The 22,456-nt window shown below is 37.8% G+C and overlaps 1 protein-coding gene across 2 annotated transcripts in view; it reads left to right on the top strand.

Moving 5' to 3' along the window:
* The first annotated feature begins 6 nt into the window (after positions 1-6).
* Positions 7-22,456, top strand: part of DNAJC24 (DnaJ heat shock protein family (Hsp40) member C24) — a 35,286-nt gene continuing 12,836 nt past the window's right edge. For both annotated transcript variants that reach the window (XR_001859377.1, XM_008644078.2), the window contains exon 1: positions 7-1,168. Coding sequence is in view for 1 of the 2 variants with exons in the window: in XM_008644078.2 (XP_008642300.1) it covers positions 1,061-1,168 (108 nt within the window). In the remaining variant the exon portion in view is untranslated. The remainder of the gene's footprint in view (positions 1,169-22,456) is intronic.

Here is a 22,456-nt window from a genome sequence, read left to right as displayed (position 1 = left end):
CGTGGTGCTTTCCCCTGGAGTGGTGGGTTCCGCGGTCTGCTCGTAGCTCTGCCGAGTTTGAAACTTAGGTTTTTTTCCCATGAAAGAAATGTTGATTCTGAAGTACGACGGTAGTCATCAGGGAGCAGTTTTAGTGCTGAAATGGAAAAAATCCCAAACCTTTTTTTTGTTTTGTTTCACAATTAGTTAGTTTGTAGTTATAGAACTTGTCTATTTATAGAGCTCTTGCCTACTGACAATGTTATCTCTTACCTGATAGTTCGTGGTCAATCAGCTACTGCAAGCTTGGGATTCCAGCACACCTAAGAATCTGCGTGAAGCTCAAGCATTGCCGTTCTACTTCTAGCATTTAGTTCTCCTGTTTACTTTTTTCTTCCTGTGTCATTAACTTGGTGAAAGATGGCCAAAATTGAAAACCACACTACTAGTTAGATTTTACTTAGTAACCTCTGCTAACTTTGTATGTTTTGGCTCATTTTTGGTTTTTTGTTTTTACATTCTCTTCTGCTTTAAGAAAGTTGTCTTCTTTCTCAGCAGGATGAAGGAATTCCCATGCTCTGAATGCCTTTTGGTAAAAAACAACACATACCTTTTCTTGTGTCTTCTTGCATGGATCTTATTCCCAAATTGAAAAGTATCACAATTTTATGTACTTCACATGTTCATGTGAAGTACAGCATTATTTCAAAATCAAAAGTTTGTTTTAAAAAGTGTCTGTATAAAAGGTGTATCTGCAGTGTGGGTCATTTTACATACAAAATGATTTTTGAAGAAGTATTAGTGGCTTCTGAAACATGATATGCTGAGGCACTTGGACAGGAAACATGAGACTTCACATATGGCAATCTATGGGATGGAATGGTCACATGAATTAAGCTTTTTTTGCACAATAGTTCTCATATAACGGTGTAGAGGTCCTAGAGGGCTACAGTCAGTTCCGTGATCCTCTAGTTTGCCAGGTCCTTGTTTTTGCTTTTTCTGTTTCTCTTTCAAATTGTAATTTCATTTATTTGATTTTCTTACACAGTGCTGAGGACGTGATTTCAAAGCCAGTCAGGCTATGGCCTTTGAAAGGATAAACCAGAAGGACTGGTACAAGGTCCTGGGGGCCAAACCATCGGACAGCCCAGCAGAACTGAAACGGAAATACCAAAAACTCGCTTTGTTGGTATGTCTGGATTTGATATTTAAGATGCACAAAAGTCATTTTTATAAACCAAGAAGGTAATAGTTGCGATTATTAAATAAAATAATTTGGTTTTACAGTTTCTGTATCGATGTGATTGATCAGAGTACGTTTGTAATATCAGTTCACCAAGGCTGGGTTAAGTTTGAAATAAACATCTGCAGTTTATGAGTTTTCAGCAGATTCGCAAAGAGGGGTTGTGGTGTTCTGATTCCAGAACACTGATGTGTCTCCCAGCTTTGCTAAACTGAGACAAGTAATCGTTTATCAGGTGCTGGATAATCAGGCACACAAGTCAAAAAGTCTTTGTAGCACATGAAATTTGCTAATTGATACTTGTGGTATTTACTGTCATGCGAGGTACAGTGTGCTGAATACAATCCTTGAGTACACAAAGAAAAAGAAGTTTTTTCCTGATAGTCTGCAGTAATGAAATAAAAAACGCATAGGAGGAAAATAAGTTAATTTTGTTGAGAAGTTTCTGGTGAGTTTTTGTGGAGTTGTATTCTTGGTCATACATCAAGACCTCACGTTCTGTGAATTCCCCTAATTTTTTCTGTACTGCTGCTATATATGCATAAGAATCTCAGAGCTTTACCAGATTACTTGGTGTGGTTCTTGGTTATTCTGTTTTACTCCCTCCCCTGAATTTGGTCATTTTGCTCAAAAAGTGCTTTGGTCTGGGTTTCTGAGGAAAACTGAATGTCTTTTTTGATACTGTTGACTGTTTTCAGCTGAATTTGATAGACAAATAGAATTCCCGAGGTAACTAAATTCCTGTTTCTTGAAAGCTGGTGACTTGGTAGAGAAGAAGAAAGGAGGTGAGCAGAACTCAGTTTTTATAGGAAAAATTCTCTTTTCTGTAGGAAGCCGCTAGATAGACTGTCACTATTGGCAGGGTGGGTGCTGGAGCATGTGCATGGCAGATTTGAGGTGGTTTGAGGTGTCAGAACAAATGTGATAAGAAATTGGGATTTTTAAGTTAGGTAAAGAGAATGCCAGTGACCAGGAGACTGAGTTTTGTTAGAGTTGAAATAAATTCATGGGTTTGGGGAGGAGGTTGTTCATTTTTATGTTGGTGTGAGTTTCTTTAAATAATTTTATTTCTAGCCACTATAAAAATGGTTTTAAAGTTTGGTCATTTCACCAGTATGTTCCAATTTTACACATTTTGGTATTCTTCAGCTGAATTTGCTAGTCACCCCCTGCTGTACATCTACTCCTCCTGAGTGCTTTCTGTGAACTTGTTTCTTTGTCTAAAACTGATTCATGTACTTAGTCTTAAGTTTCTACACCTGACAAGATATTCGTGTGCAGATATAGGACATAAATCCTTTGGTTCTCACTATTAAACTTTGATTATTCTAACGGAGGAGAGGGCTTTGGAAACCAAGTTTCTTAGTTTCCCTTTAAATAGAAATCATTGTTTTCCTGAACCTCCTAATAGTTTTGTTCTACTGAATTGCTGGTAAAATGTGAGTAAAAGATTAATAAAGATCTCTTTGTTCTTAAATACCTGAAAGGTGGCTGTAGTCAGGTGGGGTTGGTCTCTTTTTCCAGGCAACAATTGACAGAACAAGAGGACACAGTCTCAAGCTGTGCCAAGGGAAATTTAGGTTGGATGTTAGAAAAAAGTTTTTTGCTGAAAGAGTGATAAAGTTCTGGAATCATTTGCCCGGGGAGGTGGTGGAGTCACCATCCTTGGATGTATTTAAAAAAAGATTGGATGTGGCACTCAGTGCCGTGGTTTGTTGAGGTGGCGTTAGAGCATGGGTTGGACTCTGTGATCTTGAAGGTCTCTTCCAACCTGGTGGTTCTGTGGTTCTGTGGCTAATGAAGGTGATCAGGGGACCATGGTGTAAAATACCTCTTCTGTTCAGATGGGGGGCTAATTTAAGTGGAATACTGTAATGGAATTAATATATTTCTTTTCCTATGAATTGGTGTATAATAATGGAATTAAAATCATAGGTGTTGTTCAGAGCTGTTAACAGAAGTGAAACTACACATCTTCTCTTAGTTACAGTGTGAAAGTGCCACAGTTGTTGAGCCGACAGGTTCCATGGATGGAAAAGCTGTAAGACTTTCCTGAAAGAAAAGTCTGCCATGGCATATTAACACACAGATGTTCTCTCTGATTCAGGGATTCATGAGCTGTGGACTTCTGAATACTGGATATATAAGGGGAATGTTGCTGAATGTTTGTTTTATCCTGATGCTGTTCCCTGGTCATCCGCTGTGCATTGTTAGTGAGAAGTACAGCACTGGATGGACCTGTTGCATTACTTTTTGTGTCCTTTCAGATGAAGTCCCTCTTGCTGTCCAGGCTGGCCCTTGGAGTTTGTGGTAACTTCTCAGCTCTGAGTGCCCAGGTGCTCCTTGGGTTCTCTGATGCAGTTACTGGAGATGGGGGTGGTACAAGTAGCACTGCCAAGGGCGGGGGACAGGGCTGCTTGCAGGTACATGCAGATTTTTAGACACTGGAATAGCAGATGAACACAGCCATGTATTGCTTCTTAAAAGATGTCATGTCAAATTTTATGGTCAGTGCAGAATGTTTTCCAATTTTTATATAGCTGCAGAAGTTAATCTCCTGAAGAATTACTCTGTGCTAATAGTCCTAAAATCCAAAGGATTGTAAAGCAATGTGCATGTTGGATACCAGCTGCAATTAATATGACATGGATTCTGTAATCATGAATATTCCAACCACATGGGTGCCTTAGCATCAAGCAGAATAGATGGTGGAATTTATTTTTAAACATAATTCTACTGTTAAAATAAAAATGGCAAATCTCTGAGTCCAACCCTTTTTCGAGTGATCCCCAATGCTTCATGCTGAGCATTTGCTTTTTGCCATCTGCTATTTTCTGTATTTGTCAACACATGTATGCTTAGCATCTTGAAGGAACAGGCAGATGTAAAATTTCCAAAGCTAAAAAGAGTTGGAGATCTTGCCATATGTCATCCAAAAGATAACTGTATTTGCAGTTAAATTTCAGGATTGACCTTAATAATACAAAGTAGTACACAATTAAAAGTGATTGAATTGTAGCTTTGTAAGAATGACTTCATCAGGGCAAATTTGCTTAAAACTGATGAATTTTTAAAACCAAACCCCTTTTTAATAATTCTAACAAATTGAGGATGGAAGAGGTTGATAACCCAGAACAAAACTGTACCTAGACACCCTATTAGAGAGAATATTTTTTTCTTTACTACACTTTTTGCATTTTGTCAGGTTATATGTGTTTAAGTGAATTATTTTACTGTAGATAATATCAGTTCAGTCCTTAAGAATAGTATTAATTTGATACAGAAAAGGAATTTGGGCTAAAAGTAGGAATTTTTTTTTTCACCCGCCCCTTCTAATTATTCAAGCATCTTATAAAATTTCCTTGAGACTTAAATTAATTTTTTAAATAATTCTTGTGTACTTAGGTGACTCTGATACCTGGATCATCTTGATACTCTATTACTGTAAGAATCAGTAGCAGCTGAAGATGACAGACTTTGGGGCACAAGATGCATGTGCCATTGTCAATTCTATAAAAAGCTTATTTTTAAAAGAAATTAAAACTTTTGTGTATGGAGGCTCATACTCTGGCACAAAGCTCCAGCCAGTAATTCTGAAAGGAAAAAAAAAATGCAAATGAGTGCTTTGAAACCAGCATAGCTCAATGGAAAGATTCCTTGGCTGGCTGTTACAAACTCATGCTAAAGTGCTTTCTGAAGCACAGAAGACTTGTAGTTTCCATACTCTGAAAGCAACCCGGCCAATTCTGAGAATTAATATCTTGTTGACGTGGTAGGAATAGGTCTTTAATCTTCTGTCTTTGGAGCATGCTGGTGGGTTTGAGGTATTTGGGATACACACAGCCCTTTATCCACAGTTAGATACACGGTAGTTTCAACAAGGTGATTTCTTAAATGGATAAATGGGTTTTGTGCTCTATGCATGGTTTTTTAAGGAATCCATACAGCTTTTAGGAAGGACAGTGCTTATGTTCCATTTCTAAATGTGTGTAAAATCAACAGAAGATAAAATTAGAGCAACAAAAATAGGACATTCAGGGGAAACACCCCCCACACACCTTATTATTGGCACAATTTTTGCATTTGCTTTTGGTCTAGCACTTTGTGGTCAAATAATAAGTTGTCAGATTGTTTTTGAATTTTTATGTAACTGCTTTATATTTGAAAACTGCTTTTCACCAGGAATAAAGTCACCAAACGCATAAGCTTTGTCTAGCTGAAAATCAGGTGTCTGTTCCTGTTGATGCTGATGATATTATAGGATACCTTTCAACTGGAAAAAAATTATTGTGCAGGAAAATTATATGCTGCTGTTACAATGTGTGCCCTAATCTTAAAGAAAATCCATGTAATTTGAGCAGGCAGTATGCAAGAAGCTCTTATTTTTAATATGGTAAGGAAATAAAATGTGCCATTTAACACAGAGTGTTACAAAGATTATCTTTTTTATCAAAAGGGGTGGGGTGTGTGTGTGTGTACATAAATACAAAGTGTTAAGGTTCTCACTTGATCTGTTTGAAAGAGTAGAAGATTTGCAAACAGAACATCAGGCATAGGTGAGAATGACTCTCAGCAACAGTAATTAAGGAAATTAGTAGACAATTAATTTAATGAGGCAAAATTACTTCAAGAAGAGATTATTCCATGGACCATGTTTAAAGGAAAGACATATGACTTTCTGGAGAGTGAAAAATCTGTTACCTATTTATGTACACATCTAAATTCTGCAATCACAAGAAATGCAGAAGGTGTCATTTATGTAAAGTTAAAGAGCTGCTTGCATGATTGTTCTTTTAAAGTTTGTTGCAAGGTAGATTCAGTATTACTCCTGAAAGGACCTGCCTACTGAGTAACTTCATGCTGAGTTTAAGTTGAGAATTTGAAACTTAAAAATGAAAACACTGAGTTTTGTATTGGAAGTCTCATAATAATGCTTATCATGAGAATCAGGCAGTGTATGTATTCCTTTTTCAACAGCCTTGGCTGGTTTTTTATTTTTTTGTTTGAAAAGCAGCATACTTGTTAGTGGTATTGAACAGATCATTGTGCTTAGCTAATTCTAACTTCACCTAACTGGTAGAAAATGGATTTGTAATTTGACAATACAAACAGAACACGTTCAGTGCAGCCTGGCTGGAGCTTGACTGGAGTTAATCTAATTGCTACAGAGAGAAAGATAAGCCATCAACTTTAATACAAAGGACTATCGTTTTAATGCGCAGGGTAGTTTGAGCTGTTCTTTACATCTGATTTACTAATTATCACTTTAATAAAAAGAAGGGGGCATATTTTCAAGTTGTGACTTGAGAAGTTGATTACTAGCCTAGGTAGTACCAAGTGAAGCTCGGTGTTAGAGAAGTCACTAATTCAAACAGCTTCATTAGCCAGGTCATGATCGTGCTGCTGCTGTTTAAATTATGAGTTGGGCGATATATTCACCTGACTTTGGTGTTGGTTGTTGTTTGGTTTTCCCTTATACCAGAAGAGTTCACCGTGATATTTAATAGGAGGTCTGGAGAACAGGGAGCTACACTGGTGATGATTGTTTGTAGATGTTGGAGTAACAGGAACTTTTCTCAGTCTGAGTAGCACCACAGAGGCGTTGCATGTGTCAGGGTGGAGATTAAAGCTGAGCACCGTGGAGCTGCTTAAAACTGAACTCCGTGGAGTGGTGTGACACTGCCACTGCTGGCTCCATCAGAGCCCTGGGAAGCTGCAAAGCTGGTGGCAGTCTGTCCTTGGGCTGTAGGTGCTCCCCTGCAGTAACTGTGTTGTACAGAATTAGGCAGCTGCTAATCCAGTGAAATTCAGGGATTCACCAGGCAGCTGGAGGGTGGACCCAGCACACATCCTGCACGGGAAGTGACTGAGAAAGGTGTGCTGACTTGCAGAAAATACGGGGTGTGGACAGAGATCATGGACAGAGGTAAAGAGAGAAAGGATGTAGTGAGGTGTCTTAGTAGAAAAAGGGGTAGCTCGGTCTCACTCAGGGAGTGATGTCTCACTTACTACTATGTAATGTGTAATGATTTTTTTAAAGATGTAGGTGACTTTTAACAAGTGGATGGGGTGTGAATATCCCTACAGAAGAAAGCTTTATTTTTAACTTATATAGAAGATGAGAACCCATAGCATCACAAAATAAGCCAGCAAGTAAGTGCATTGCTTATCCAGGTAGTTCAGCCAGTTGTGAAAGTAATGTTAGTTTCAAAAATTATTTCTAGATTTAACCTGTTTACTTACAGCGTTACTGTCCACAGCTCATTTGTTATAATGAGCAGCTTCTGATACCGCCTCCTTTGTAGATTTATGGTTCATATATAACAGAATGGGCATCAGGCTATTGAAATGGGAGATTTGGCCAATATGTGCTTGGCTTTTGATATCATTTGTGCTCTGCAGAGGAATCTGATGCCTCTCTTGAACATTTTGTGCCCTGGTTATGTAAGTTATTCATTGTAACTTATATTAAAAAAAGGATCTATACTGTTGTTTGGTAGACTTTTTGTGAAAGGTGTTCAATACTCACAAATATTCACTGTGTCCTGAGTCAGTATAAAATTAAAATTCCAATTAAAAGTAAAATCTTAAGTAGTAGCTTATTAAATGCCATAAAGATGTTTCTTTAATATTTACAAGTGTTCTTTCAGCATTTTGAAGAGATATTTAAGTAGTTTTATATTGTGCAGTTTGCTTTTTATCTAATTTCTAAAGTGAGATGTTTGAAATAAAAATCATATAGCAAAAGATGTGAATTAAAGCACAAAGAAGGAAGCTACAAAGACCAGCATAACGCTTTCACATCATAAATGTTCTGGTTATTCTGATGTTTGAACAGCCACAGTCAAGAGTGCCTTGAGCTGTTCAGCCTTTCCAAATCGGACTATGCATTCAGGTGTCTACTTCAGAAATTTTAAACATTAAGTCAATTATTTAAAGAAGCTGTAAGTCCAGAACAATAGTTTGAGGTTAATAAAAGTGTGGTAGAATCAATCATCTTGCAGTAGCTGTGTTTATGTAAGGATGTCTTATTGCTGTTAAAGGAAATCAACCATGTTTGTGTTGAATCTGAAATAGTTACTACATCTTTAAAAATATTGTTATGTGATGTACTAACCTATAAAACTCAGTGTTTTGGAGACTTGTGGGGATTTTTATTATTTAGATAAATTATCTGTGTCTAATTTTGTCTTCTGTTTGAAATACATAATATAATTATTACAGAAAATTGTTAAAGCAACACATTCTCACATTCCCTCTTTCCTTCATCTTTAGAGTCAGAAAATCCTGATCTGAATGACATAACTGTCCCACCCTCCATCTTTTCCTTGCCTCAGTGCATCACAAATGTTTCCTCATCTCCCATTAAGCTCAAATGCTCAGCACACATGAGCTCATTTGAGCTGATTTAATGCAGAAGTGAATTCATATACCTGAAGGCTTGGCTTATAGGATACTTTGTAGATAGCTTATTATTATAGAAAAAAAGTTCAACTTTTTGTAAACTGCCAGTCATTTGGACAAACTCTTTTTCATTTAATTTTCAGTACATTAAAAGTAATGTTTCAAGGCTGAAAAGTCAGTAGTCTGCTATTGACTGACTGTTGTCAAACTTGACCCTTCATTGCTATTCCTTCTAAATTAACAAATGAAAAAAATCAGTCTGTTTTGCTTGGATTTATGACCTAAGAATGTCCATAGTCAAAGAAGGTAAAGATGAATGAGTTTGCTGAGCAGCACCTTAGCTAAACGTTTTTCTTTCCTTGACAGAACATTAGATTGTAACTAATGAGGTCTTTGAGGAGAGGCTGAACAAGAGCTGCTCTTTTAAGAGGTACTTATCTTCTGTCAGAGCAATCCAGGATTGGCTCCGACTGCTACAGAGGAGCAGTGCCAAGGATGGGCTTGGGAGGATTCTCCCAGTGAAACCCTGGTTTCTGTAAATGTTGCTGTTGAAACTCAAGGGATAAAAACCTTGCATTATTCCTCTACAGTTGCTGACCTGTGCTAAGTTTTGGCTTTACCTTTCCATCTCCTTCTCTTGACTATTCCTTTCTAAAATGGGGCAGTTTTGTAAAGGCTAAGACTGCCTAGATAGAGTGTTACTAAATATCAGTGTCCCAAAGCTCAGTAATGAATTCTGGTAGAGCAGAATATTCTATTGACATGTGCTTTCCTAGAGTCCCCCTCAAAGTGTGTCCCTTTAGGGTTGTGAGGACACACTGCCAAAGTTGTTTCCTGGCTGCAAATGGAGAAATTTGCCAACCATGTCCATGTAAACTGGAAGTTAACACCAAACTAGTGATCAATTCAGATAGGAACACATCCTTCAAGCCTATGAATAAATCCAATACAAACTAATTTCTGAGTGTGTGTGATTCCGTGGATTATGTTTGGAATTGTTTTGTCACTGAGGCTATGAATTTTTGAATTAATGCTGACTTCTTTGTTTGTTGTTGCTGTTAGGGTTTTTCTCTGTTGTGTTTTGTGCTGTTTTTGCAAGGAGGTTCTTGCCTGTTTGGTGTTTTTAGTACTGGTTTTCACAACTTAGTAAATTCTGTTAAGTTGTTGCTTTTTATGTCCATTTTAAAAGTTGTAATTCAACAAAGGCCGAACCTGTTATTTCGAGATCTCAAATGTCTTCAAACACTGTAGTGATTCTGTATTGCTCTCAGAGATGGGAAAGCTGAAATAGTTTCAAGAAAACAAAAAATCAAAACCACTTGTATGCAAGTGTTGGAGTTATGGTTGCTAATAAACAATATTTTAAAAGCAGTCCTGTATTCTTCAAGGCCTGCTTTCCATCTGCACCTGAGGTGCCTTAGGGACTTTGATTATTTTGCATTATGCTTAATCTGACCTCTTAAAGATGTGAGGCTGTTTTCAGGTATTCCAAATGAATTGGAAAATGAATGTTATACTTTGGTTTGGAATATTGTTTTAGTGACTGGGGCAGGGGGGCAACACAGAAAACTGTGCTTTGTGCTCAGCAGCTCTTAGGAAGTTGAGGGTATCAAAGTATTTGACTTCTTTGCCTGCAGAAGGGTTTTCCTCTTGGAAGTTCCAGTGCCAGCTGAAGGCTCCTGCCCCAAACTGCCTGTCCCTGCCAGATGTTACTCAGCCAGGAAATAGCATCCTGTGGGTTTTCCTTCAAGCACTACTGTTCATGTCAGCTGGAAAGGTTCATCCCCATTTTTTCAGTAGTTTTAAGCTTGGTTTGGTTTTCCGGAGGGTTTTGTTTGTTAGTTGTGAGATTTATTTTTTTTTTTAATAATAAAATAGAGGATTCGGGAGTTAGCTTTCACATGAAAGTAGCATTTGCCTTAACTATTTTCCTAACCATTTGTTTGTCTGGAATTATTCTATGACTAGGGCCACAATAATCTATGCCTAAACAACAGAGTATTGTTTAATGTGACATTTAATAGTGTAAATTGTAATCATAGGACCCAGAAATTCAGAAAAAATGTAAAATTCCCTTTGTATTTTTACCTTTATACTACTGTAAATTTAAGTGTTTGTTTTTCCCCTTCATCCCTTTGCTAGTTTTTGATGGATTTTCTATCGGTTTTTCTTCTCCTGCTGTATAGTGTAGTTTTCAAAGGGCTTTTTGAAGTACCTCTTGAGGCTCTTGGGTCACTCTTCATAGGAAAATAAGGGGCCATGGAAAGAGAAGAAAATGAAAGAGTCTGTTTCTAAAGATGTACTTTTTCGTTAACCATAGCTTCTGATTTTTCTCCTCATTTTCGTACCTTCATTAGCCAAATAATTGTTTTCTTCTATTTATACAACAACAGTTGATTTTATTTTCCATCAATAGAAACTGAAACTTTTACACTTGATTTCAGCATTGTTTGTTCAAGAGCTGAGAAGGGTGAGAGATGTGAATATTTAATATGAAAGTTGTGTGTGGCAATTACTTGCTGTTTGATCAGACTCTTCCCAACGTTGTGGGGTTAGATCTTTCCAGAGAGTGGGGAATTGGGGCTGAAAGGACCAAGAGTTCATTACTTCAGTTTCTGTAGGATGGACTGGTGATTGCTGCTGCAGATGTGGGGGCCATTTCCCTTGCCAGTGCAAGAGGTTATGTGTCTCATCTGGTGGAAGTTTCCAAGCAAGAATCTGCAGTTCCTTGTTTTTGCAGGGGAAGCTGGAGGGCTGTAAAATACCACGTTCATGGAGTGTTGCCTTGGTCCAAGAGGAGAGCCGCTGTCACCAGTTAACACCAGTAAAGAGTGTGGAAGCTCAATGTAGCAGGGCGATGCTACAGTACCATGATAAAAGCAATTGCATTTAGAGTATGTCTAAACAAGATAGCTTTAAAAAAGCCCCCAGCATGGAAATGAATGAGTTTATGACAGTGTAGTTTAGTCTATGGGGTTTTTTAACTGCACTTTGAGGACTCCAGTAATTTTCAAGAATTTGCTGCACTGGACTGATAGTCCCATCCTGTGTTTCTACTGTGCATCTGTCAGTGAACGCCCATTTTGTGTTCTGCATAACTGTTGCACATTGTTGTGTACATTTAATCCTAACTTTTTTTTTTTAATTCTGGCTGGTATTAAAAGAAAGCAGTTTGTGTTGTTCTGTGGGTGTTTTCTTTTAAAATTATCCATTGGGTAATGAATAACTAAAATGTTAGAGGAAAACTCCTTTTGCCTCCAGAGTGCTGTCTTGAGGATGTTTTGCTGCAAATATTTGAGTCACAGCAAATACTTCCTTATAGTTACTGCTATAGCAACAATAGTGTTATCTGAAATATTTCTGTTCTGGTGGATTTTATTTGTCTCAAGCAAAGGTGTAGGTCTGCCGTGCTGAATGTTGTGTGTAACAGTGGTTATTTCTGGGCAGAGGGTTATGAAAAAGATTATTAATGTATGTAAAACATGCAAGCAGTGGAATATTGTGTGGGAAGATTGATACTTGCACAATAGTTTTGATCATGGCAGATTATAAGGAGGAAAAAGGGACAAGACTGGATGCAGTTTTCACCAGCTAATTGATCAATGAGCAATGTTAAAAAAAAGTCATAGAATGGATAAGTTCTAAGAGATAAGGAAAATGAAATGGTCATCTTTTATTTTTCCACAAATAAGGAACATTTCCCATGAGTAAGAATCATCTTGGAGGTGGACAGCAGAGGCTGTAATTAGTGTCAAGGCTGATAACAAAATCAGGTAGGGCAAGGCTAAAGTTGTTAAAAAGCTTAAAGGTTGTTTGTGTTTGGGGGGAAAAAAGGAAGAAGAGATGGACTGAAGTAATGAATCAAGTAGATAAATTCCTTGCTCTCTAGTCCAGCTGTCATTGGATAGACATCCTTTGGGCAAGTTTAAATCTCTATATGAAAAGAATGAATGTCACAAGAAGCTCTTCACTTTCTGTTTCTCCTCTTTATAAGTAGAACAAGCAGGGTCCTTCCATGTTCCTTGCTATCTTCTGCCAATTGAGTGAGCATGTTGAAAAGATTGTTTGTGGACTAGGAAGGCAAGTTTAAGACCTGGCATCATCCTTTTCATGGAAGTGAACAAGTTTTACACTTTGGAGAGAGTGCTTTGTAAAATCAGTGAAATACAAAAAGCACCTTCAAAGTTATCTTGTTTTGTGCTATTTTAATATAAGAGCACTGCTCACTTTTCTTTCTTTCTTTTTTCCCTTCCCGAATGCTTGTCACATGAAGCTTTTCAGTATTGAATTGCTAGTTACTTCAGAGGGGGTAGCTTACAAAATGCAAACGAGTGTGAAGCCTGACCTAGTGAGGGTCCTCACTGCTCACTGTGAGCGTCCTACTGAAACGCACGTGTTACATCCCTGGTATTCCTGCGGATGAAATTCAAGTGCCGCCTTTAATCCACTGAACATACATCTTGCCTGTTCCAGTCTTTGTGTACAAGAAAGGATGTTTTCCCAGCAGTTCAGTTTAGGAAGACTTTAGGGGACGAAATGTGAAGCAAATGTTTAAAAACAACAATAAACTTTGGGACTCGCTCTGGCCCCCGTTGCTGGTGTAGTGCAGAGGGACAATGCCGTGTTTTGCTGTAACCTGGTAAGCATTAGGTGGCAGTAGCGTGTTGTATTTGGCAGCTGCATTGTCGTTGGGTTTTATCTTTGGTATCTTAGTGCAGTTTCATAAATGGAGAAAGCATGTATTTTATTTCTCGTAGTTTTTATAAAATGCTGATTTATGGTTGCTTTGGCTGTGTGACTGTAAGGGCAGCTGTTTGGTGTGCATAGGTGGGATTGGTGTGCTGCAATATGTGCACAGTGTTTGTGACTTTTTTTCTGGTCTGTAGTGCCTAACAATGATAACATTATCCACACATATTTTGATGATAAATATGCTGTTAATAGCCAAGTGAGTTTGGTTCTGCAGCCCTTACTTTTTCATAAGCTGTTACCATATAACATAATATAGCCTGTTAGATGAAGTAGGCTGGGGTTTTTTGTTTTTTTTTTTGCTTTTAGTCTTTATTCTTAGATAAAAAACAATCATAGTCTCAAGAGAAAGTTGGTAGGAACATAATTAACCTTTCAGCACAGTGGTGTTATTGTCACTCCGGATCTTGGACAAGTGCAGCTACCTTGTGGCCCTTTTGGAGGGTGTTTTTTCCCTTCATCCCTGTTTCTCACAGGTAAAGGATCTCAAGGATTTCAGAACTGTGTTGCATTGTATTAATTGGGCAGGATGATCAATTAATGGAAGAAGAGCAAGAAAGTGTTGACAGAACATGCTACCTAATTAGTACCTGATGGACCATGTAGGCCACAGAGTGCCCAGACTGTGATGTCGCAGGGTGGCAACTATACAAGACCTTTATATGCAAAACAGGCCTGTGGAAAAGGCAGGGAAGGAAGTCTTCATTGCTGAAATATTTCCCTTTCCACTGCAACCTTGGGGGAAGCTTCATACTTCATAGAAGGAGCGCATATCAAATTATCAACTCTGTTTTGTACGTCTTGCTCTGAAGTCATGTAGCCTTTTGTTTGCTCAGGTATTTTTTAACATAAGAGCTGATCTACAAATCGTTGTTCTTTTTTTTTAAATAAAACTATGTAGCAAGAGAGAAATACTAGGGCAGTAAGATTTCCTGATGGTTCCTGTGATAAAATGGCAAGCAAAAGGATTCTAAGGGAAGGGCAGTCAGCACCACAATGCTCGAGGGTTCTGCCCCAACTGGTTTTTGATTACACAGCAGTGCTCAAGAGTTTTTCAGGTGAAGCTTAAGTAATTCTGAATTGAAAAGAACTCTGAGTCTAGGAAGGTAGGATGCCAGAATTATTTAGTTACTGGTAATTAGTTGTTTTTTTCCATTCATTTGTATAAATAAGTTGCTAATTAATTCACATTCTTCATTCAGAAGTTCTTCCTTCAGTGACAGAAGTTTAATGTTTACATGGTTAAATGGAAGATTTTTTCAAAATGAACTCATTTTCTCCTGCAGTTTAAGCTCCTTTGTTTTACTGAGATAAACATCTTCCTGTTTCAGAGTACTTTTGTTGAGTAAATGACCTCTCCTTTTTTTGTGTGTAAAACAGTGTATTTTTTTACCCTGCCCTAATTTTATAACTTCAGCTGGTGAAGTTGGAAAATGACTTCTTTCTGTGACCTTTCAGTGAGTGCCACAGGGTGGGGGCCAAGTGCATGTTTGTCACCTTTTTCCTTGGTTGTCACAGGTGGCTAAAACATGCTTTTCTTAAATTTTGTTAGCCAAAAGTTCAAATTCCAGTTTAATAACTGAATTGATAATTTGGCCTGTGTTCTGATTTAAAACCATCCACAGAATGGATTGTGCAAGAAAAACAGTTCAGCCCTAGAGCACAGCAGCCAGTCTGTGCTCTGTATATCCTGCCCACAAGCAGAGCAGATGATCATTTGGAGGTGTTGTGCTTGGGTGCTCAGCTATAGCTGACATATGCATGGCAAAGGTAATACCAGATCTGGGTGTTAGTTCTGTTACATGCTGATGGGGATTTGTGGCTGAAAGTATTCAGTGTGACAATGGATGTAAAATTAGCCAAAGTGTTAACTTTAAATGTAATTACAGAGCTCTTGAAGTGTTGTAATTGCATTATATGGTTCCTTTTCCATGCTGTGTCCAGCAGGGAGACTGCTCAGCTTTACATTTTGGTGCTTTATCAGCTGATCTGGAACTTTCAATACATGCTGCATAATTTGATTGAAAATATTGCTACAAGCAATGACAGTTCAGAACTGGAAATGTGCAGTTTTGCCAGGGTGGGGGGTGATGAGGGGAACCCACTCTCCTACACTGTGTTAAGCTTAGCTGATAGTATTTCAGATCAAGACGTTTAGTATCTTGGACAGCTTTAAACATAAATTTATTGTGCCATGAGACCAGTAGAAGCAGAATTACTTGTTCATGAGGGCTGGGACCTGGACCAGCCACACTTGAAACTGTTTGAGGACAGAGGTTACAGGGTGGGTACCTTGCATAAAAACCCAAAATCAGTCTGAACTTTGCAGTGGAGGCAGGGTTTTTCTACCAGCTCTCACACTAATCCTGCTCACAATCTGCAGCAAGAGACCCTCTGATGAACGCTTCTGGATCAAAGCAACAAAACTCTTATTTCCAAATGCAATTTTAGAAAGAGGAGGAATGCTGCACTAAACTTAATTGTCCAAACTTGATTCCAAAGCTATGGGAAGATGAAGACTGAACACAGTCTTTTTGTGGAGAGAGAGAAAAAAACTGAGTACAAAGAGAACGTCAGCCTACCATAATATTTTGATTTTTGAAATTACTTAGAAGAGTTGTTGATTTCTTAGATATTTATAGATGTGGCTTAAATATTGTGGTCATACGGCCAGATTGACAGATTTTGTTTTAGGAATTGTAATTGCTTTCTTACAAAAATGTGTCCTCATGGTCTGTAAATAACTAGAGAAATGGATGCAATTATATGACCCAATCCAGCCCTTGTTTAGCAGTTAATTTCTCCAGATTTCTATGAGCATTTGTTCCGACCTACACAGATTTGGTTGTTGGTTTAAATCTAGCCAAGGCTGGTGGTGTCTTAATTGCTACCACAGAGCAACCATTTGGCCTGTGCGAGATGAATGTTGTCAAGGTACCTTCTGCAAGGCGGACATTCATCCACTGGGAATGTATCAAGAAAGTTTTCATTAATTGGTCCCTTTGTTGGCATTTGTGGCAGAGCAGCCAAAAACTGAGTATGAACAGACACTATGTCAGGGGGTGAGATTTATTGGCAAGTCTCAGTAAAAACTGGTATTTACTACATACATTGTAAGCAGGGGCAAAGGAGTTTCCAACTAAGAACAGCCTGGCATTAAATTTACTCTTTTTTTTTTTTTTTTTACAAGAATTCAAACTCAATCAGAAGTTAAATAGGAAATAGCCAGTTAATATTTTTCTTCTTAATGTTGACTGTCTTGCCGCTTCTTTTTAATGTGATGTGAAGTGTTATGATGGGCTGTATAATGTACAGACAGATTTGCATGGACCTATAAATACTTGTGTCAGATGAGAACACTTTGACAGTTTGTCCTGACTTCATTTGCTTAACCTGTAGATAATAACAATTACAGTTAATAATGTATACATGTAGAATAAAGCATGACAAATGTTTTTAAACATAGTTGCCAATTTCGATATTTTTATGTTCATATTAATTTTTGTACTTTGATCTTGTTGCTTTGTTAAAAGGATGCACTTCATTATGTTGTAAGGGACATACTGGTAACGATTTGTGCACTTTGTCTTAGTGCAGCATGCTTGTTTGTTTAACTTTGTTCAGAGCAAGGCTGTTTGCATGACGCTTGCTGTTCTGCTTGCTTAAGCCCATTTCAACTTTTTTTGTGTCATAGTGTGCTAGAAATAAAAACAGTTTATTACTCTGAGGGAGAGTTCTGATTCTGAAATTTGAATATATTGCCTGTGTGATATTGAGCTTCAATACAAGAATAAACAGATTGAACCCCCAAATACTGATAATCTGATTGATAAAAGTGCTTGGTATTAATCTGTCCAGTTGCCCTAAGGAGTCAAAGTTTCATCCTCTTGGATTCCCAGCCATGTGTCTGGTGATGTGGTTGGAAAATGATGGCTTAGGTTTCTCTCTTCATCCAGCTGCTTCCAGTGTTTCCCCCCTCCTCATTCTCTTTCTGTTCTGAGCAGTGGAGTGTCCAGCTCACTCCTGCCAGTGGCTGTCAGTGGTGTGTCCTGCTCTCACCTCACACTATCCTGTGCTTATCCAGGGCAACTTCCACTTCTGCCATGTTAGTCCATCCAACCCTTTGCATACCGATTTCGTGGCTTGGATCTCTTCTGTTTGCAGTTTTAATTCAGTTCTTTCATTCATCAAAAATGTACCTGTACCAGATACGAAGAGTGTTCTCTTTGTAAAGTTGGGATTGAATTTCTCTTCCCTGACCATTGCTGAGTGTCTTTCATCACTGCTTATTTTTAAATATAAATACGCATCTTTTTACACATTCCAAAAGGTGTTGTAGTGTAGGCTGTGAATTTTTTTTTAAAAAAAGGTAATTCATAGTTGGTGGAAATCATACTTCTCACTGCATTCCATGGATGAAGTACTAGCTATAAAAGTACTGTAGCTACTACTATATGCCTAACATGGAGAAAGGGATAAGGATGCTGAGATACTGAGTTAATTTGGGATGTTAATATTCTATCATTTGCTCTTATTTAAAGTGCAGGTTTAGTCATGAGATGTAGTTTCCTTCAAAGGCAGAAATACTTGGGTGCATCTAAGTAATCCTCTGGTAAAATCCTACTACTTGGTTTACTCAGGGCACATCTCCAGCTTCACATATATTCCTTATTCAAATATAGGCACACATCCCCTATGGAAATAAAGCAGGAATTCAAGACTTGTCTAAACCTGTCAGTTCAATTTAGCAAGGTGATTCCATGAGACTGTAGATGATTTCAGAGTTAAAAATCTCTAATAAATCAGGTAGTTTAGAAATTTATTGCGCGGTGTTGGTAGAACTCACTACTTAATGGTTACTTTATGACTCATGATAGTAAGTCCAGAATAGTCTAACTTGAATTTTTGAGCTCTGATGGTTTCATCATTGTTTTATGCCTGTTATTACGTTTGAATTTTAGAACCTTAATAATGGTTTCCCTTATGGGGAGAAAAATCTGAAAAGTGTATAATAAAAATTTAAAAATCTGAAAATATATCTCTAAAATAATCATCTCAGAAGAGGTCAAGAATTTAATGCAGCCACATTTGATTCATCCTTTTTGTATTACTTTTTATTTTCTGCTGAAGAACTCTGCAAAAGCTTGACAACTTTGCAGAAAATACTGGAAAGTAGGAGAGACAAAGCTGTAGAGAGTACTCCTTAGTTTGATCCTGGAAAAAAATTAGAACTGATTTCCTTTCAGTTTCCTCGGTCAGAAAAAAGAAACTTTACATTTTAAGTGGCTTACATAAAAGCTATGTAATTTCAGCAGGGAGGAGTTTTTTTACAGTTATTTGTGAAATATATAGTAGTAGATTAAATAAATTTTTTGTAAGTGAAATGAAAATTTGGAAGCAGTGGTAGTTTTCCTCAAAAATAAAGCCTCTTGGTTTGATGTATGGAATTAGGGATGTGGTGCATCTTTTGTTTTTAGGGTGAATACCCTTTATACACAAGGCAAAACAGCCACAGTAATGTATTAATTACTAGATGAGAAAGGATAGTACTTCTAAAACCTTTTCTAAATAACCAGCCTTTTCAATCTGGTATGTGGTAAAGTTGTCATGAGTAAAAGTTTGACCATATTAAGTGATTTAGTTTTCATGTATTGCACAGTTTAGGGAGAGATTCCAGTGTAAAACTTAGACCTGTAATGCTTCACCCCTCCCCTCCCACTGAGCTTTATTCACCTGATTCTCACTGGGTGCTGTAAATGTGTTTTGAAAAATAAATTCATGAGCTCCAGTAAGAAATGTACATTACATTGATTTAACTAGAGGATTTCTGCTTGCTAATTTGAATTTGATTAAAATCAGTCACCCTGTTACATTTATTGCCCAAAGTTAAGGAGCTCATAGCAGGGTCGGGAGGATGGGGACCTTGGTGTGGCATCTGTGGCGCTTGAGTTGCTCAGCCAAAGCTCAGCCAGCTCTCATCGTTCCTCGTGCTGTGGTGTGAGAGTTCTTGAGGTCTGCTGATATGTTACTGAGATGTAATACCAGTTGTTGACTAAATGGTCACATTAACTTCCAGGAATTGCAGTTCTTTAAAGTGCAGAAGGGTCCAAACTTCATGGAGTATAAAGTAGGCAGAAATTCAGAGAGTAGCAGTTGAATGTGCTGTAGCATGTTCCCAATTCTTATACGAACTTAGTTGTGTGCTACACTGTACAAATAAGAATATCATAAATAAAATAGATGTTGGAACTCAAGGCATTTTCACAGTCTGTACTTGAAGACTGCAACAACATTAGTCTTGGAGTGAAAGCTGCTCTGGACTCAGACCCAGAGGGAAGCCAAAGCACTGGGGTTGAATTAAAGCCTTTGGATAAGCTGAGATACATGAAGTCACACCAAAGTGAAATAGAAATACAGATTTTTTAACTTTTAGTAGAAATACATGCTAAGTGCCTTAAACATGAAAAAAGCTGTAGCAGAGATCTTAAACACAGTTCTTACTGCAGCAGTGTTACCTTCTCATAGAATTCTTTACTTTAGACAAAATAGAGATAGAATTATACTGTTCACATTTTTTTGAGTGTTCACATAAACAATAAGAACTGAAACTATATACGCAAATCTGTGTAATACCTATGTAACACTTGTGTAAGACTTACAACTGTTAGATCAGGATAGGTTAAGAAAAGGAAAACTGGAATCGTGTGTTAATCTTATTGGTCAATTAGCAAATACAATCCACACTTCTGTAAGAAGAGTATAGAGCATATAGAGTATAGAGCATATAGAAGAAACTAGAATTAGAAGAAGAAACTGTTTTCTGCCTATTTGCTGTTGCTGCTTGCCTTTATCATGTAACCCCCTTCGAACTCCACCTTCAAGAAAGCTATGAGACTATGAAATAAAGAACTTAGCAGAACAGCAGCCTCCTCTGCTCTCTTACCCAGGTCTGGGAAGGAAGGGTAACCCATCAAAAGCTCAACACATTAGCACCTTTTTTTTGAGACAGAAAAGGTTTGTTTACTTGCCCGTTCTTTATTCTGTAACAGATATCAAAGGCAATAGATGAGCATAATGAAATACAAGTAATTTACCTAAAAAAACTCCATGAAAATTTTCTAACTTTTTGAATATTTGACTGTGAACTGAACCTCGATTTGTGTTTCAGAGTATGTTTGCCAGGTGATACGTTGTTTCTCACAGTATCCAACCCGCTGAAAAGTATGGTCTGGTGTACATTAAGAATAACACAGTAGAATGCAGTTGTTATATCAAGGTATGGTAATGATATTGTAATTGAAAAGGGCACAAGGTTAAGTTTGTGTTAGCTGGCTTTTCCTGTTGCCCTGCAGTGTCAAACATTTCACCAAGTCTCCAACAGATACTGCTTAAAGTATGTTTTTCATGTGAGCTTTGGACTTCAAGCTTCGTGCTTTTTCAAAATTTTTTTAGAAATTTCAAAAGCTAAAGGAAGTGAAACCCTTAAGAAATTGGTTTTTTAATTAACTCTTAACACCAAGAACCAGAGTCCTCAAGAAATACTAAGACAATGTCACATTTAAGATAAACATCAGGAGAGAGAGCAGTATCAGAATGTTACCAGATGAACTAATATATTTCCAAAATCAATTAGTTTATTTTTTAGCATTCACGGTAACTGAAAAGCATCATATGCTGTAAAGTGATACAAATTCCAGACAGGGAGTCAGCAAGTTACTTCTGGTACAGCTATAAAAAAGGAAAAATAGGTTGGGCATGTATTGCCAATCTTCTTTGTTTTCCCTTCCCTCTGCTGGACTTGGGAAAGGATTATTTACTGTTTTTATAAAATCCTATAAAATAGTAACATGTTAGTGAAACTTAGTTTTGAACACGGTAATCAGGATGAGTGCTCAGCAAAAAGTTATTTTTATGAAGTATTGCTGCCTCAAACCGTTGCACATATGCAGCTGAAAGATTTAAACATATCCAGTAATAGGGCTGAGAATAGTGCTCAGGTGGGGTATGAATGGCATAAAGATCATCTGCACAGATCCTGAGAAGTGACATTGCAGGAAACATGGGGGGCTCCAGCATTTTGAATGAAAACTTACAAGTGGGTGCATGAGGGAGAGATGAGCAGCAGTTCAGTCGGAGCTGAAGGAGGGAGGTCGAGTAGAAAACAGGCCTGTCTGTTTTCATTACGGGGCCTGGACAGGCTGCAGCTGAGATTAACCCAGAAATAAGGCTGAATGGGAAGGAGGAGGAGATCACAAACGTCCATCATATTTCACCTCCTGCAAAACAAAACCAAACCCCTGGCTCTGTTTCTTCAGGCAGCTCCTCTGAAGGTTACACTGGAGAAGGGAGCAGGATCAGATGCAAGACTCTTGTAACTAGGAGTGAGGGAAGATCCCAAAAAAGAGTATGGTTGATTTATGTCTGAAGTATTGACTGAGGGTATTAGATACTCCCTGTGAACTTTGGTACTTTGGTAAAGTGTCCTCTGTGTCCGAGTGGCTGAACAGTGTCTAAAACAACTGGAGAGAGGACACCTCGTTTGTTCTCTTGAAGAGAAAAGAGAAGGGCAGTTGAATCAAAACTGGATTTTTGCTACAGACAAATGCCTGCATTTTGATTAGCAAGCTAGGGAGTAGGAAAAGTAAGTCAATAAGAGCGTAACAATAAGTACATAAATCCAGATGAAATGGGGTCACTGGAATAAAAAGAGAATAAGAGGAGTATTAGAGTAAAAGAGCTGATGTTTGAGGATTTTTCTTAGTGTAGATGTAGTTTGCTAAAGGCATCAGATGATAATAAAGGAGAAAGGCCAAGAGAGGAAGGAGCAAATAGGTTCAGAAAGCATGGAGACCAAAATGGAGAGAAATAGATGGATGTAGATATGGATACGTATTTTAATGAGTAGGTCCCCCACAATGGAGTTGATACTAGTTAGATGAAATTGTAGTCTTTCTAACATAAAAATTGCATATGCTACAGATACTAAATTGTCCAAATCTATAGGAAAGGAGTTAAGGGCTATGTGATAAACCTGAAGAATAATTAATTTTCTGCATTGTTCAAGAAATGAACAGCGTCGTG

Source organism: Corvus brachyrhynchos, unplaced genomic scaffold (assembly GCF_000691975.1).
Source record: "Corvus brachyrhynchos isolate BGI_N302 unplaced genomic scaffold, ASM69197v1 scaffold281, whole genome shotgun sequence".
NCBI lineage: Eukaryota > Metazoa > Chordata > Aves > Passeriformes > Corvidae > Corvus > Corvus brachyrhynchos.
This window is presented reverse-complemented; position numbering and strand designations above follow the sequence as displayed.